Source organism: Macaca thibetana, chromosome 19, assembly GCF_024542745.1.
Source record: "Macaca thibetana thibetana isolate TM-01 chromosome 19, ASM2454274v1, whole genome shotgun sequence".
In the NCBI taxonomy this organism is placed as follows: domain Eukaryota; kingdom Metazoa; phylum Chordata; class Mammalia; order Primates; family Cercopithecidae; genus Macaca; species Macaca thibetana.
Window position 1 is genome coordinate 46,175,759 of NC_065596.1, and position 16,817 is coordinate 46,192,575.

At 51.1% G+C, this 16,817-nt stretch overlaps 2 protein-coding genes across 2 annotated transcripts in view; both read right to left on the reverse strand.

The window, feature by feature from the left end:
* Nucleotides 1–16,817, reverse strand: part of ATP1A3 (ATPase Na+/K+ transporting subunit alpha 3) — a 193,556-nt gene that overhangs the window by 52,051 nt on the left and 124,688 nt on the right. The gene's annotated exons all lie outside the window — the stretch shown is intronic.
* GRIK5 (glutamate ionotropic receptor kainate type subunit 5) overlaps nucleotides 1–16,817 on the reverse strand; it is a 77,606-nt gene that overhangs the window by 17,550 nt on the left and 43,239 nt on the right. The window contains exons 13-15 of the mRNA XM_050768403.1: nucleotides 9,964–10,077; nucleotides 9,670–9,779; nucleotides 9,017–9,190 (exon numbers count right to left, since the gene is read on the reverse strand). Of these exons, the coding sequence (XP_050624360.1) occupies nucleotides 9,017–9,190; nucleotides 9,670–9,779; nucleotides 9,964–10,077 (398 nt within the window). The remainder of the gene's footprint in view (nucleotides 1–9,016; nucleotides 9,191–9,669; nucleotides 9,780–9,963; nucleotides 10,078–16,817) is intronic.

The following is a 16,817-nucleotide window of genomic DNA, read 5'->3' on the forward strand; positions in this document are numbered from 1 at the left end:
CCAGAGCAGTGGCTCATGCCTGTAATTCCAGCACTTTGGGAGGCCGAGGCAGGAAGATCGCTTGAGGCCCAGGAGTTCAAGACCAGCCTGGGCAACAAAGTAAGAACTCTCTCTACACACACACACACACACACACAAGTAATAATAATAATAATAAATTAGTCAGGCACATAGTCCTAGCTACTCAGTAGGCTGAGGCAGGAAGATCCCTTGAGCCCAGGAGTTTGAGGCTCTAGTGAGCTATAGTCACACTGCACTCCAGCCTGAAGACAGAGCAAGACCCTGTCTCTAAAAAAATAGGGATAAAGATAAAGATTTAAAAACATCTTTACTTAGAGAAAATATAAATGTTTGAGGTGATGGATCTCCCAATTACCCTGATCCCAGCATTTCAGGATGCTGAGGTGGGAAGACTGCTTGAGCCCAAGAGTTTGAGACCAGCCTGGGCAACATAGTGAGACTTCATCTCTACCAAAAACAAAAAAATTTAGCCGGGTGTGGTGGTGCACGCCTGTGATTGTGATTCCAGATACTCAGGAGGCTAAAGTGGGAGGGTCACTTGAGTCTGGGAGGTTGAGGCTGCAGTGACCTGTGATCACACTACTGCACGCCAGCCTGAGTGACAGAGCAAGACTCCATCTCAAAAAAAAAAAAAAAAAAAAGTCACCTGTACTCCCAAAAATATGTACAACTATTGCATAGAAATAAAATTTAAAAGAAAAATTACTGGCCAGACACGGTGGCTCACGCCTGTAATCCCAGCACTTAAGGAGGCTGAGGCGGGTGGATTGCCTGAGCTCCAGAGTTTGAGACCAGCCTGGGCAACATGGTGAAATCCTGTCTCTACTAAAATACAAAAAATTAGCCAGGCATGCTGGCGTGCGCTTGTAGTCCCAGCTACTTGGGAGGCTAAGGCAGGAGAATTGCTTGAACCCAGGAGGCAGAGGTTGCAGTGAGCTGAGATTGTGCCATTGCACTCCAGCCTAGGCGACAGATCAAGAGTTCATCTCCAAAAAAAAAATTTACCATCTGGCCCAATGCAGAAAAAGTTGGCCAAACCTTGCTCTAAGGCCTAAGCGTACATTGTTTATAAGAAACACACTTGGGGTGGGGCATGGCGGTTCATGCCTATAATCCCAGCACTTTGGGAGGCAGAGGCGGGTAGATCACTTGAGGTCAGGAGTTCAAGACCAGCCTCGCCAACATGGTGAAACCCTGCCTCTACTAAAAATATAAAAATTAGCTGGGTATGGTGGCATGTACCTGTAATCCCAGCTACTCAGGATGGTGGCATGTACCTGTAGTCCCAGCTAGTCCGGAGGCTGAGGCAGGAGAACCACTTGAACCCAGGAAGTAGAGGTTGCAGTGAGCTGAGATCACACCATTGCACTCCCCGATACTCACCACACACTTGGTCAGGTGTGGTGGCTCATAGCTGTAATCCCAGCACTTTGGGAGGCCAAGATGGGAGGATCACTTGAGCCCAGGAGCTCGTGACCTGCCTGGGCAACAAAGTGAGACCCTATCTCTATTTAAAAGAAAAGAAAAGGAATGCTCTTTAAATATAATAATCTAGATGGGTCGAGAGTAAAAGAATGGGAAAAGATATGCTATGCAAACATTAAGCATCAGAAAGGCAGAGTGCCTATATTAGTATCAAATAAAGTTAACTTCAGAACAAAGAATGTTACCAGGAATAAGGAGAGACATTATATAATGACACGCATCAATTCATCTAGAGGACATAACAGTCCTAAACATTTGTGTGCCTAATTACAAAGCTTCAAAATGCATAAGGCAAAAATGGATAGAATTGAAGAGAAATGGATAAATTTCCTGCAATTACAGGGTTAGATTTCAAAACTCCTCTCAATAACTGATGGAACAAGTAGAAAATCAGTAACGATAGAAAAAACTTGAATAACGTGATCAACCTACTGGCCCCAATTGACCCTTATAGAACACTGCACCCACCAACAGCAGAAACACATTCAATGCAACTCCACATAGAACATTTACCAGGACAGACCATATGCTGAGCTCTAAAGCAAGTCTCAATAAATTTAAAAGGATTAAAGTCTTCTAGAGAATGTTCTCTGACCATGATGGAGCTAAATTAGAAATCAATCATAGAAAGATCTCTGGAAAATCCCCAGATCCTGTCTCCATCACTGCCTTGCGGGTGACCTTGGAATTGTGCTGCAGCTTCCTCACCTGCGAAGTTAGTACAATTGTAGGCCCTTCCTCACTGGGTTTTGCGAAGAGTGACTGCGTTCATCTGGCACACAGCAAGTGGTATGCAAGTGTTTGCTCTCATTGTCTTGGTGACACAGGACCGGCCCGGGAGAACAGGGTCCCACCAGCCTGGCTGCAGGACCCCAGAGCAACCGCTTGTCTTACCGTGGCCCCCTCTGTCCTCCCTGCTGGCAAGTAAGAATGGCCAGGGTCCCTGTAGGTCATATAGATCTGAGGGGCCTGAAGGCAGGAGATGCTGAAAAGGGCCTCCCAGACTTCCCACCCTCACATTCCCAGCATGTGATAATGAAAACAGCAGCTGTCCTCTGCAGAACACACGTGCAAAGTGCTACACTAGGCACTGGGATGGGGATGGAGTGAGGGCTTGATAGAGAGAGATGAATTATACAGCCTCCTGCAAAATAAAACCAAAACCCCAAGGCACAAAGACCCAGGGTTTGACTCAGCCTCTCCAGAAACCAAGTCTCTCCAAACCCATCTTACTGGTCAATGCTGTCATTCATGCAAAACAAAACTGTTTGCTCAGGTGCAGTGGCTCACGCCTGTATCCCAGCACTTCGGAAGGCCGAGGCGGGTGGATCATCTGAGGTCAGAAGTCCGAGACCAGCCTGGCCAACATGATGAAACCCCGTCTCTACTAAAAATACAAAAAATTAGCCAGGCGTGGTGGCTGGCACCTGTAATCCCTGCTACTTGGGAGGCTGAGCCAGGAGAATCGCTTGAACCTGGAAGGTGGAGGTTGCAGTAAGCCGAGATCGTCCCATTGCACTCTAGCTTGGGCAACAAGAGCAAAACTCCGTCTCAAAAATAAAAAAATAAAAACAAAACAAAACAACAACAACAAATATTACTCAGTGCCTAGTACACACCAGAAATGCACCTCTTGTTTTAATTGAGGGATGACTGGGTGTTGTTTTGTTTGGAACTTTGCTGAGAGCTGCTCACTGTTGGGGGAAATCATGTCTCTGACAGCAACTCCACTCAAACTTGAGACCCAAGTCAAGACCCTTGCACTAGCTGCATTAGCAAATCACGTTCACAGTGACTTGTATTTGCACAAACATACTTATTCATCAACTATTTCGATGTGTCAGATATCAAGTGGCAACAAAATTCTGTTAAATTATCTTACTTCTCATCATGCCACTTACTCATTCTAAGCAGGCGCCGACTGTTGTATTCTGTCTTCTGGTGTAGCCACACCCAGGCATTTGTGTATTGCCATAATATTACTTTATTAGAAGTCACTTCCCTGCTTTTTCTCCTTCATATTGCAATTAGGGCGTTATATTGATTTGTTTACAAATTATGCGTGTAGGAAGATATATTACCCTTGAATTTCAGCTCGGGGTGGAAAAGGATGTATTAAAAAATATTTGTTATAAAAAGAGGGTGTTGGGTCTGCAAGCACTGAAAACTCACTGGTGTGAGCAAGAAGCCCCATTTGAGGGATGGCAAGGGCAGAAGGAACCCACAGCAAATGAAACAGGACCAGAGAAGTTGGAGGAAACCAGGAGGACACAGAGCCTAGAAGCAATGAGAGAGTTTCTAGTAGGGTGGCTAACCTGGTGAATGCTGCCTGGAGGTAAGACAGAGACTGGAGGCATGGATAAGGGGTCATACGTGCCCCTGGTGCAACTGGGGTTGGGGGAAGGTGGGCAAAGCCCAACTACTGGCTAGATCTGAGGTTTTGTGGTTTTCTCGCCAGGAGGGCGTGAGGAAAGGAGGACCTTGGGAAAAGTTGAGGACAATGGCTGCAGAGACAGCCTAGGAGCCACCTAGAGATGGATGAGTGAAAGCAGGAAGGGCTCAGAGAATGGGAAGAGGGAGGTCAGAGGACTCATCGCACCAAGTGACCAAGGGAGAGTCGGGAGGGATGGGGTCCACGGTCAGAGTGAAACCTTAGAAATGTTGACTCCCGGCCGGGCGCAGTGGCTCACGCCTGTAACATCCCTGCACTTTGGGAGGCCAAGGTGGGTGGATCACGAGGTCAGGAGATCAAGACCATCCTGGCTAACATGGTGAAACCCCATCTCTACTAAAAATACAAAAAAAAAAAAAAATTAGCCGGGTGTGGTGGCAGGTGCTTGTAGTCCCAGCTACTTGGGAGGCTGAGGCAGGAGAATGGCGTGGACCTGGGAGGTGGAGCTTGCAGTGAGCCGAGATCGCGCCACTGTACTCCACGCTGGGTGACAGAGCAAGACAAGGAAAGGAAAGGAAGGGAAAGGGAAAGGGAAAGGGAAAGGGAAAGGGAAAGGGAAAGGGAAGGAGAGAAAAGAAAAGATGACTTCCAGCCAGGTGCCATGGCTTACACCTGTAATTCCAGCACTTTGGGAGGCCAACCCAGGTGGGTGGATCACTTGAGGTCAGGAGTTAGAGATCATCCTGGCCAATATGGAAACACCCCATCTTTACTAAAACTACAAAAATTAGCCAAGTAAGGTGGTGCACACCTGTAATCCCAGCTACTTGGGAGGCTGTGGCAGGTGAATCACTTGAACCTGGGAGGCGGAGGTTGCAGTGAGCTGAGATCATGCCACAGCACTCCAGTCTGAGCGACAGAGCAAGACTCCATCTCAAAAAAAAAGGGGTAAAAAAAAAAAGAAACGTTAACTCTGGAGGCAGAGTCGCCCTGAATAGTGACAAGACCTCGGGTGTGGCTGCAGGAGGCTGTGGGCTGAGGGGGCCTTGGAGAGGAGGGGCCCAGTTGGTGGGTTCTGGCCAGGCTGCTGCAGGTCAGCTACCAGCCAAGTCCTCAAGGGTGATGGCACCAAATCCCACCCCCTACACTGGACCCTGAGTCCCACAAGGGCAGGGACTGGCCTGCTGAGTCATGGTGCTACGTCACATCTGAAGATTCTCAAACATCTGCTGAATGAGTGAATGTGTGGGAGGACTTTGGGTGCAGAAGAGAGTGGGCCCCAGGGCCAAAGGCTCCGATGAGGGAGGGAACATGAGTGGGAGCTGTCCGGGTGACAGCGATGGGAAGGGGCAGAAAACAGCTGGCTAGAGAGTGTGACCCTCAGGAAAAGGGCCCCTGGCCGGGCGGCAGAAGCAGTGACCAGCAGAGAGGAGGCCACTGGTCTCCCCCAACCCGGACGCCACCATATTTGTCACGGCAGGTCTCCTGGGTGCCCTCTCAGCACCTCACACACCTGGCCCTCTCCCTCTCTAAAATGCTCCTCCCTCTCCTTGGCATGGACGACTCTGTTTCTGCCTTTAGGACTCAGCCCACTTCACCTCCTCAGGGGACCCTCCTCTGACAGCCCCCATGCTCTACTGTTCTGTTACTGTATCCTGTTTGGTTCCTCAATAGCACATTTTATGTGCATCTGCAACATCATTATATAGAAAATATTAGTACATTTCACCTGGACTGTGTGGCTGGCAGAATAGGCCCCGCCCACCAGCACCAAAGAAGTCTCTATTATAATCCCCAGAATACGTGAAGATGTGACCTTACTCGGCAAAAGGGACTTTGCAGCTGTGATTAAGTTAAGGATCTGGATATGGGGGGGATTACTCTGGATTATCCAGGAAGGCCCAAAGGAATCACAAGGATCCTTATGAATGGAAGAAGGAAGTTAGAGAGAGAGATTTGTGGATCCTATGCTGCTGGTTCTGAAGATGGAGGAAGGGGCCATGAACCAAGGAATGCAAGTGGCTTCGAAACGTTAGAAAAGGTAAGGAAACGGGTTCTTACCATAGAGCCTCCACAAGGAACCGGCCCTGCCAAGAACTTGATTTTACCCCATTGAGATCTATTTCAGACTTCTGACCTCCAGAACTATAGGAGAATAAATGTGTATTGTTTTAAGCCACTAAATTTGTGGTAATTTTTTGCAGTAGCAATAGGAAACAAATACGGCTATAGGGCTTTCATTGGATTTTTTTGGGTTTTGTGCCTTTTTTTTTTTTTTTTTTTTTGAGACGGTCTCGCTCTGTCATCCAGGCTGGAGTGCCATGGCGCGATCACAGCTCACTGTAGCCTCAACATCCTGGACTCAAGCAATCCTCTACAGGGGTATCATCGGAAATGATGCCCATCCAAAACCGTTTTAAAAAACCATCAAGACTTGCAAGTGTCCAAGCCAAGTGAATTGCTAATGCCTGCCATACTGCAGTTAGTTCCACTTAGGAGAAGGGAAAAAACTGCCACCTATTAAGGTTAGTCTTGAATTGAAAAAGGCACAAATTAGATAATATCTTTGGGACCTATTCTTTGAATAAAATAGGATGTCCAGTGTCGATTTATCTGTTTACTAGTTTATTATCAGCTCCTCTGCCTCTCCAGGGCAGGGATGGGGCTGATTCCTCACCTGAGTGCGTGGCACATGGACAGGCTCAATAGGCATCTGTGAAATTGTTAGAGGCATGTGAACCAGAGCAACTCCATCTTGAATAGGAACTGAGTAAAATGAGGCTGAAACCTACTGGGCTACATTCCCAGACAGTTAAGGTATTCTAAGTCACAGGATGAGACAGGAGGTTGGCACAAGATACAGGTCATAAAGACCTTGCTGATAAAAGGGGTTGCAGTAAAGAAGCCAGCTAAAACCCACCAAAACTAAGATGGCCACGAGAGTGACCTCTGGTCGTCCTCACTGCTACACTCCCACTGGAGCCATGACAGTTTACAAATGCCATGGCAACGTCAGGAAGTTACGCTATATGGTCTAAAAGTGGGAGGCATGAATAATCCACCCCTTGTTTAGCATGTCATCAAGAAATAACCATGAAAATGGGCAACCAGCAGCCCTCGGGGCTACTCTGTCTATGGAGTAGTCATTCTTTTATTTATTTATTTATTTATTTATTTATTTATATATTTTATGAGACAGAGTCTTGCTTGGTCACCCAGGCTGGAGTGCAGTGGCGAGATCTCAGCTCACTACAGCCTCCGCCTCCTGAGTTCAAGCAATTGGAGTAGCCATTCTTTTATTCCTTTACTTTCTTAATAAACATGCTTTCACTTTATGGACTCGCCCTGAAATTTTTCCTTGTGAGAGATCCAAGACCCCTCTCTTGGGGTCTGGATCGAGACCCTTTTCCTGTAAAAGAATGACCATGGGTGAGTGAATTCTGTGGTGGGGAGGTGAGGAAGAAGTGTTCCTCAAGAAGGCCAGATACCTGGGGTTGCCCTGGAGAGGCTCCCAAGGGCCTTGAGGGCTAGGCTGAGCTTGGACAGTGCTGAGGGCCCACTGGCATGGGGGAAGGAGCCTGGTCCTGGCCCCAGCCCGGCCCTGCCTCTAGCTGACTACACAGTCTTTAGCAAGCTATTCCTTCTCTCTGGGTCTCAGTCTCCTAATCCATAAACAGGGAGCATATTCCCTGTTCCAAGCATTCTCCTCGGCTCTCCGTGGTTCTTGTGAGGAACAGGAGGTGAGAAGAATTGCAGGAACAGCAACCAAGTCCAGCTGCTATTTAAGGCCCAGGGTAGCAAACGTGGATGCTTACGGAGGCCAGGCCAGCAGGCGACTGCAGTGGGCAGTGGGAACGGGGGTGGATGGGAGCAGACGGTGACACCAGGCAGGAATGCCAGCCAAGCGCTTCCAGATCTCCCAGATTTTCAAGGAAAGCAAGAAATCTAAATTTGTGAGTGAATGTGCTCCAAGTGTTGGCATTCAATTCCCAGTTTCTTAAAACTGTGAGCCAAGGCTGGGCACGGTAGCTCACACCTGTGATCCCAGCACTTTGGGAGGCTGAGGCAGGCAGATCGCTTGATGTCAGGAGTTCAAGACCAGCCTGGCCAACACGGTGAAACCCTGTCTCTACTAAAAATACAAAAATTAGCCAGGTGTGCCAGGCGCGGTGGCTCACGCCTGTAATTCCAACACTTTGAGAGGCCAAGGCAGGTGGATCACGAGGTCAGGAGTTCGAGACCATCCTGGCCAACGTGGTGAAACCCGTCTCTACTAAAATACAAAAAGCTAGCCGAGTGTGGTAGTGCATGCCTATAGTCCCAGCTACTCAGGAGGCTGAGGCAGGGAAATCTCTTGAACCCGGGAGGTAGAGGTTGCAGTGAGCCAAGATCACGCCACTGCACTCCAGCCTGGCAACAAAGCAAGGCTCTGTCTCAAAAAAAAAAAGAATTGCTTGAACCTGGGAGGTGGAGGCTGCAGTGAGCCGAGATTGTGCCACCACACTCCAGCCTGGGTGACAGAGGGAGACTCTCTCAAAATAACAACAGCAACAACAATATCAAACCTGTGGGCCAGACACCACAAGCTGTGGGTGTTTGCCGTCTGACATGTAGTTTCTTGGGGCTTGGGACGGGGGCAAAGAAGTTCTGTCTGAGATACTGGGTCCCTGTGGGACTTTGAGAAAACATCTAGGCAGTGACAGCTGTCTTGGCTTGGAGATTCTATGTCCCTGTGATGACCAGGGCAACGTCCAAGACAGTGACACTGATCCTGTTACAATTGTACCCCTCCTGCCCACACAAGGCTGTAGGGCTCACAGAGCACTCTTCCATAGCAGCCTCACTGAATCCTCACAACCCTGAGACGTAGGCATCTTTCTCCCCATCTTTCAGGGAAGGCCACTGAGGCAAGGGGAGGGGTGCGACCTAGCCAAACTCACACAGCCAGTGAGCGGCAGAGCTAGAGCTCAGCTCTCCCCACCCCATTCCTCGTCTTTCAGCTCTGCAGGGGGAAACAGGGAATCAAATCTGCCAGGAGATGCCACAGCCCCAACCCCACCCAGGCCTCAGATGGGTCCCTCCCCTTCCCCGGGCAGAGGCAGATAGAAAGCTTCTCACCAGACTCCGCTGACACAGCGCGTGGACAGCGCCCGGGGCATGATCTCCGAGCCCTGCTGCATGAAGCCCCCCACGGGAAACCACAGGCTGTTGCCCAGCGTGTACTGGTTCTCCAGGATGTGGGGGCGTGCGCGCAGGCATGGGTGCGGGTTATACCACTCGTAGGGGCTCAGCCTGTGGAGAGATGTGCAGCGGGTGGATGGAGCCCAGGGCCCAGGTGGGGAGGAAAAGGAGAGAAGCAAAGGAAAAAGATGAAGTCACAGTGATCAGAAGAAAAAGGGGAGAGATGGAAAAAGGAGCGAGATGGACAGAGACACACAGAAAAGAGGCAGAGAGAGATGCACAGAGATGGAGACAGAAGAGGCAGAGACAGACACAGAGATGCACAGAGAGAAATAGAGAAAGGAGGCGGTAAAAAAGGGAGAGGAGGGAAGGGGAGAGACCCAAACACAGAATCACAGAGCAGTCAGAGCCACAAGGGGAAGAATGAGACTCAGACACAAGGTACAAAATTGAGAAAGGAGGATGCAGGGAATCCAAGGCCCCAAAGGGGAGGCCAAGGACAGTTCCGAGAGAGAAGGGGCAGGTCAGTCCCAGAGGCCCCGGCTCGTGCCTCCTCCAGCCCCTTCCTTCCCAGTAAGCAGTGGACTCACCTGGCAGCCAGAAACAGGACACAGCTGACAGCCAAGTAGGCAAGAAGCATGAAGAGCCACACGGCAGGGGAGAAGGGGTCCAGGAAGGAGAAGTAGCCAGGCTTGCGGCCCTGTGGGGAGAGGGAGTGAGACCCAGAGCCACCCCTGGCCTGAGCCTCACACCCAGCCCCTGCCCCACCAGGGACTTGGGAGCCTGACCGGCCCATCTGAGGTCCTGGGGAAGTCTGGCTCCCACTCGCAGCCTCCGAGCCTCCATGCCAGGCAAGCAGCCCACGGTCTCCAGGGGAACCATACCATGTGCACTCGGTAGAGGATGCTGATCCCCAGGGTCATGAAGGGCTTGGAAAAGTCGATGACCTTCTCCCGCTCAGCTGTGATGGTGAAGGCGGCCACAGCCAGGTCTGCCTTCTGCTGGAGGGGAAGCCAGGCGGGGGCGGAGGGGGGCAGAGGGGAAGACAGAAGTAGACAGTTAGAGAGAAATGCATGGAGAGTGAGCAACTGAGGGAGGTAAGAGAGAGAGAGGTAGGGAGCAGAATGGGCCAGGAGCCTGGACTGACTGCAGGAGTCCACCTTGGGCCTGAAATCGGACTCTCATCACATATCCATCCTCATCATCTCACGTCTCCAGGCACACTGACTCCGTCCCCTAGGCCTCAACTGTGCCCCAGCATCAAGGGCTGGGGATGGGGGCTCTCCCCAAACTCCAATTCAAGCACCAACTTCTCCCTAGGGCCATAAAAGAGCCAAGGTCCTGAAGGGGCTGAGACTGGCAGAACTCGAGATAATACAGGCCCAGACAGAACACAGAGCAGGGAGAGAGGATGCAGGGCCCAGAAATGACCCTGGGTAGGGAGGAAGGGTGCAGGTCAGCATGTGTCCACAGCCAGTGGAGACATAACCCAGGCCCCGGCCCAGCGTATAGTCAGGGAGATAGGGCACAAGTCCCAAACAGCATCCTGGTCAGGAGATGACACCAGTACCAAAGCACAACCCTGGATGAAGGAGAGGTGGCCCAGGCCCAAAACTTCACCTGGAGTCAGAAATAGATGGCACAGGACCCAGATACAAACCCAAGGTCGGTGAGAGATGGCACAGGCACAAAAGATAACCACGAGGTAGAGAGAGGTGGCACAGGCTAAAAACAAAACCCATGGTCAAAGAGAGAGCAGACAGGCCCACCGTGAAATCCAGGGTTGGGGAGAAAGGACACAGACCCCAAAGATGACCCCAAGCAGAGAGGGAGATGGCCCAGGCTAAACAGCTAAAGCCAGGTACGGGAGAGATGGCACCAGCCTCGATATAACCGAGGAGCAGAGTGAGACAGCACAGCCCTGAAGCATCATCCAGAGGCGGCGGTGTGGCAGGGGCCCAGAATGTGGATTTGGAGAATCTCTCTGGGAATTCCTGGGTGTTGAGCATAGGGAACTTCTCTCCCCTTTCTCGTACACTTGCCACTTTTATGACTAATACGTTAGTCGTTGTGGGAATCATCACAACTAATATAGGACTCTAATTATTTTAAGCACCCACTGGGGGTCTGTCCCAGCAAGGCCCTGCTTGATGGCCACATCCTCATTTCAGAGAGGAGGAAGCAACGGCCTTTCAGGTGGGCTCCGGTCCTGGGGCCAGACGCTCAAGATCCCACTTCCTCCTGAAAGCCTAAGGGCCCCCCATCCTTTGTTCCCACACTGGCCTTCTCCTCACTCACTCCTGGGGCCATGCCTCAGGCCAGACACCTGCCTCTTGCTGGCCGGGCAAGGACAGCGACTCTGCTCCTGAAACACTCCTTGGATCTGTCCATTTCTCTACAACTCTACTGCCTGGGCCTGGGCCACTGGTATCTCACTCCTGACTACAGCACTGGCTGCCTCCCTGGCGCCCCGTCGCCACTCATAACCTCCCAATCCATTCCTCACATATAAGCCAAGGGGACAGTCTCCTGTTTAAAACCTGTCATGGCTTCCCCCAGCACCTAAGACAAAACCCTCTCATGGCCAAGAGGCCCTGGCGACCTGGGGCTCAGCTGCCCTGCCAGCCTCCCCTCATATCTTCTGTCTTGCCAGCTCTGCTCCAGCCACGATGGCCTGTTCTTTCCTCAACGCAGCAGGCTCGTGCCCGCCTCAGGGCCTTTGCACATGCTCTCCCCCAAGCTCTTCTTCCCCATTCCAGGCTCCCATCACACCCACCCCTTCAGCCCTCACCAAAGCAGCCTCCAGACCCCACCTCACTCCTACCCTAGGGTCCTCTCACATTCCCCAGGCCTTTTTTTTTTTTTTTTTAAGATGGAGTCTTGCTCTATCACCCAGGCTGGAGTGCAAAGGCGCAATCTCAGGTCACTGCAACTTCCGTCTCCTGGGTTCAAGTGATTCTCCTGCCTCAGCCTCCCGAGTAGCTGGGATTACAGGGGCATGCCACCATGCCCAGCTAATTTTTGCATATTTTGTAGAGACAGGGTTTCATCAAATTGGTCAGGCTCGTCTCGAACTCCTGACCTCAGGTGACCTGCCCACCTCAGCCTCCCAAAGTGTTGGGATGACAGGCATGAGCACCACGCCAGGCCCCATCACCCTGTTCTTAGCACGACTGGAGATGGCCTTGCTCAGATGCTTGGTAATAGGCTGTCTTCACTCCATTACAGGTTCCTTGCCTGTCTGGCTCAGTGGGGCAGCCCAGAGCCCACAGATGGCAGGTTCCCAACAGACCCTGCTTGGGTTTGACCGAGTACAGCCTCTCTGACTGGCATTCCAGGCAGCCGATGGCTCCCCCACCGCATTCCTGGGCCACTCGCCACCCCTCTCTCTCGTGCCAGCTTCTTTCTGGCTCTGTCTGAGGCGCCTGTCCACCCTGTAGAGCTGGATCCTATCCATCCCTCCAGGGCCCCTCATGCCTTTGCTCCTCTGGGATGCCATTCATGGACCCCCACTCCCTGGACACCACTTGATCTCAACACATCGCTCATTTTGGAAAATATCTGTTTCTTCTCTGCCTGTGCTGCTAAACCACAAACATTTCAGAAGCAAGGCCAGTTGGACATGTCATGTGTTTCTGGCACTGCTCGGGGCCAGCTTAGAGCAGGATCTGCTGTGTCTCATGTCCCATCCTCCTCCGCTGAAACCCAGGAATGTTGCTGCTTCCTCTGGGGCCCTCCCAGATGCAGAGACCTCTTCTTCCCTGGTACCACAATAAAACCTCACGCAGTCAGACACTCGCATGCACACAGCACTTACCCCGTGCAGCCACTGTCCCAGGGTTTTCCTCAGAGTAGCCTGTTTGGTCCCCAGAGCAACCCAATGCAGAGGGACCTCCATTTCTACCATTCTACACATGAAGAAACTGAGGCACAGAGACTAAGCCTCTTGCCACAGTCAACCCCTGGATTCAGAACCACTCCCCGCCTAGGGGCTTTATCTGCCTGCAGCCCTGGTCCCTCCATGGCTGGGGGTGCCTGAGGTCAGGCCCAGGTGGGTGACTCCTCCCTGGATCCCAGGGAGTTCAAGAAATGAGGGCTTACTGATGGGAGGAGTCAGCGAGTCCTTGAACCTCTGGCCAATATGGTGGCAGCAGCAGCCTCCACCTCTCCCTGACACTGTTCCACATCCAGTCTTCCATCCAGCACCATCCCAGGCAGAAGCATGGGGGTTGTCCTGTACACAGCCTCTCCCTCACCCCTCACTGCATCCATCCTCAAGCCCCCTGATTTTGACCCCTAAACACCTCTGGAACAGAGTCACTGCTTTCTGCCTCCGCCACTCACACCCGCCCACGCCACCATCTCTGACTGAATAGCTGGTCTCTGCCTCCCAGGACATACAGCCTGCAGCCCCAGAGATCCCAACATATGACAGTCTGGTCACAGTATTCCCCTGCTTAGATTCTGCAATGGGCCGGGCACAGTGGCTCATGTCTGTTAACCCAGCACTTTGGGAGGCTGAATCAGGAGGAATGCTTGAGCCAAGAGTCCAAGAGACCAGCCTAGGTAATGTAGCAAGACTCCATCTCTACTAAAACTAAAAATAAATAAATAAATTCTGCAATGACTCTGCTTGTTCATATTTTTATTTTTAGAGACAGTGTCTCGCTTTGTTAACCAGGCTGGAATGCAGTGGTGCAATCATAAGTCATTGCAACCTTGAACTCCTCAAGTGATCCTCCCACGTCAGCCTCCTGAGTAGCTGGAACTACAGGTGCGAGCCACTACGCCTGACTAATTTTATTTCTTAGAAAGACCAGGATATGGCTATGTTCCCCAGGCTGGTCTCGAACTGCTGGGCTCAAGTGATCCTTCTGCCTCAGCCAAAGTGCTTGGATTACTGGTATAAGACATGGCGCCTTGTTCTTTTTATTATTACTATGATGATTATTATTATTTTTGAGACCAAGTCTTGCTCTGTAGCCCAATCTCTGCCTCCTGGGTTTCAGGGATTCCCCTGCCTCAGCCTCCCGAGTAGCTGGGACTACAGGCGTGTGCCACCATGCCTAGCTAATTTTTTATTTTTAGTAGAGATGGGGTTTCACCACGATGGCCAGGTTGGTCTCAAACTCCTGACCTCAGGTAATCCGCCTGCCTCAGCCTCCCAAAGTGCTGGGATTACAGGCATGAGCCACTGCGCCCGGCCCTATTTTTTATTATTATTATTATTATTTTTTTTTTTTTTGAGACGGAGTCTTATCACCCAGGCTGGAGTGCAGGGGTACAATCTTGGTTCAGTGCAACCTCCCAGGCTCAAGCAATTATCCTGCCTCAGCCTCCTGAGTAGCTGGGATTACAGGTGAATGCCACCATGCCCAGCTAATTTTTGTATTTTAGTAGAGACAGGGTTTTGCCATGTTGCCCAGGCTGGTCTTGAACTCCTGACTTCAGGTGATCCACCTGCCTCAGCCTCCCAAAGTGCTGGGATTACAGGCATGAGCCACCGCACCCCATCTTGTTCTTAAACTATCATCCAAACGCCCCACCCAACCCGACGAGGCCCTGACCACACCTATCACCCCAATAAGACTGTGCCCCACACCTGTTCCCCTTATGACACCCTGCCTTACACCTGGCCCCAAAACGTCCTGCACCATCCAACCCCCACAGCCTCACCCTCTACCATCTTGCCCTGTGTCCCACATTGCAGCCACATTGCCCTTTCCATTTGTTCATTCTTTCATTTATTTACCTGCTTGACAAATATTTGCAGAGCACCCTCCACTAGCCCAGCACAATTCTAGCTTTGGGGATACAGCGGTGAATAGAAACATACAGTGTCAGGTAGCGACAAGTGCTGTGATGAAAAATCAAGCAGGCAGCTAGAGAGAGACTGGGGGAAGATGACGTTTTAGATCTGCTCCCCACTGTTGCAAGGGGGGTCTTATTTGAATAGCAACATGAAGGAAGTACAGAAAAGGCAGGAGAAGACCTAGGGGGAAGATTCCAGGCTGAGGGATCAGTGGCTTCAGTCCCTGAGGTGGGAAGAGACTTTCAGCAGCCAGTAAGGCTGGAGCAGAATAGAAGGGGCAGGGAAGGCAACAGAATGGGGCCCAGAGCCTGGCAGGGCCTTGCAGGCCACAGTAAGGGAACTGGATTCTGCACCTTAGGCAATGGAGGACATTGCATGAGGATGTCATATAGGAAGGTGTGAAAAGAGAGTGACATTATCAGACCACAGGCACAAGAGTGGATGTGGGAACCAGGGAGCCAACTGCAGATGCCCATGGTGGTGTTGGGGGCAGGACTGAGTGGCAGCAGTGGTGGTGGAGAGAGATGGTGAGATTTGGGTTTCATCTGAAGGTGGGATGGAAGGATCCTAAATGCTGCAAGTTCCTCCTAGGCTCCTCCTAAAGTCTTTGGAGCCCCCTTCCCTCCTCCTACTCACTTTTCATTTCTAAAAGAAAGGCTTATTTGTTTTTGTTTTTGAAACAGAGTTTTGCTCTGTCACCCAGGCTGGAGTACAGTGGTGTGAAAATGGTTCACTGCAGCCTCAAACTCTTGGGCTCAAGCGATTCTCCTATACCTCAACCTCCTGAGTAGCTGGGACTACAGGTATGTGCCACCTCGCCTGGCTAATTTTTTCATTTTTTGTAGAGATGGGGGTCTCACTATGCTGCCCAGGCTGGTCTTGAACTCCTTGGCTCAAGCAATCCTTCCACCTCGGCTTCTCAAAGTGCTAGGATTACAAGTGTAAGCCACCATGTATGGTAAAAGACCTATTTCTTAGAGATGACTTCCCCACCCTGACCCTCTAGCCCCTACCCTGATGGGCCCCCTCACAGTTATTTAATCTCTGAAATGAAATCAGGAAGAATTTGAATGACAAGTCATCCATAATGACGGGGGGGTGTCATCTAAATGCCCAAAGCCAATCAAAGCACTTGTGATAGTCCCCCAGCTCCCAACCCATCCTGTATACCCTGTTCTGTGCAAACCATATTCCTGCTTTGCCCGCTGCGCTCTGCCAGGCTCTGCCAATAGGGGGCGCTAGAGGGAAGTTGCCAGACTGAGGAGGGAGGAGGGATTGCTCCTTCCTGTCTCCTCTCCCACCCCAGCCGTCTTCCGCCCTCTCCCTGGCAGCATCGTTTCTTCTCCTGGCAGCAGATGAATCCGGTGTGCAGCTTCCCAACATCTACAAACCCATCTCATCCAGCCTCTCTCCAGAACCCAGCGCCAGCTGCGAGCACCTCTCCCAGGGTCTGACTTTCAGCTCCATGGAGCCCCTCCTCTAAGTTTCCAAGAGTTTCAGCTCTTCCCTTTCTTCCTTCAGAACTAGAGATGTGGCCACTTCCTGCCATGATACTTCCATGACACCTGAGAGTGAGGGGTGGGAAAGCTATGACCCTTGGGCCAAGTCCAGCCCATCTGTCTGCCTTTGTACATAAAGTTTTATTGGAACACAGCCAGGCCCACTGTATTGTCCATGACTACTTTCCATACAACAGAAGAGCTGAGGAGTTGTGACAATAAGGCCTTAAAGCTGAAAATATTTACACTCTGGCCAGAAAAAGCTGGCTAGGTCGGTGCAGTGGCTCATGCCTATAATCTCAGCATTTTGAGAGGCCAAAGAAGGAATTCGAGACTAGCTTGGGCAACACAGTGAGATCCCATCTCTACAAAAACTTTTTTTTTTTTTTTGAGATGGAGTCTTGCTCTGTCACCAGGCTGGAGTGCA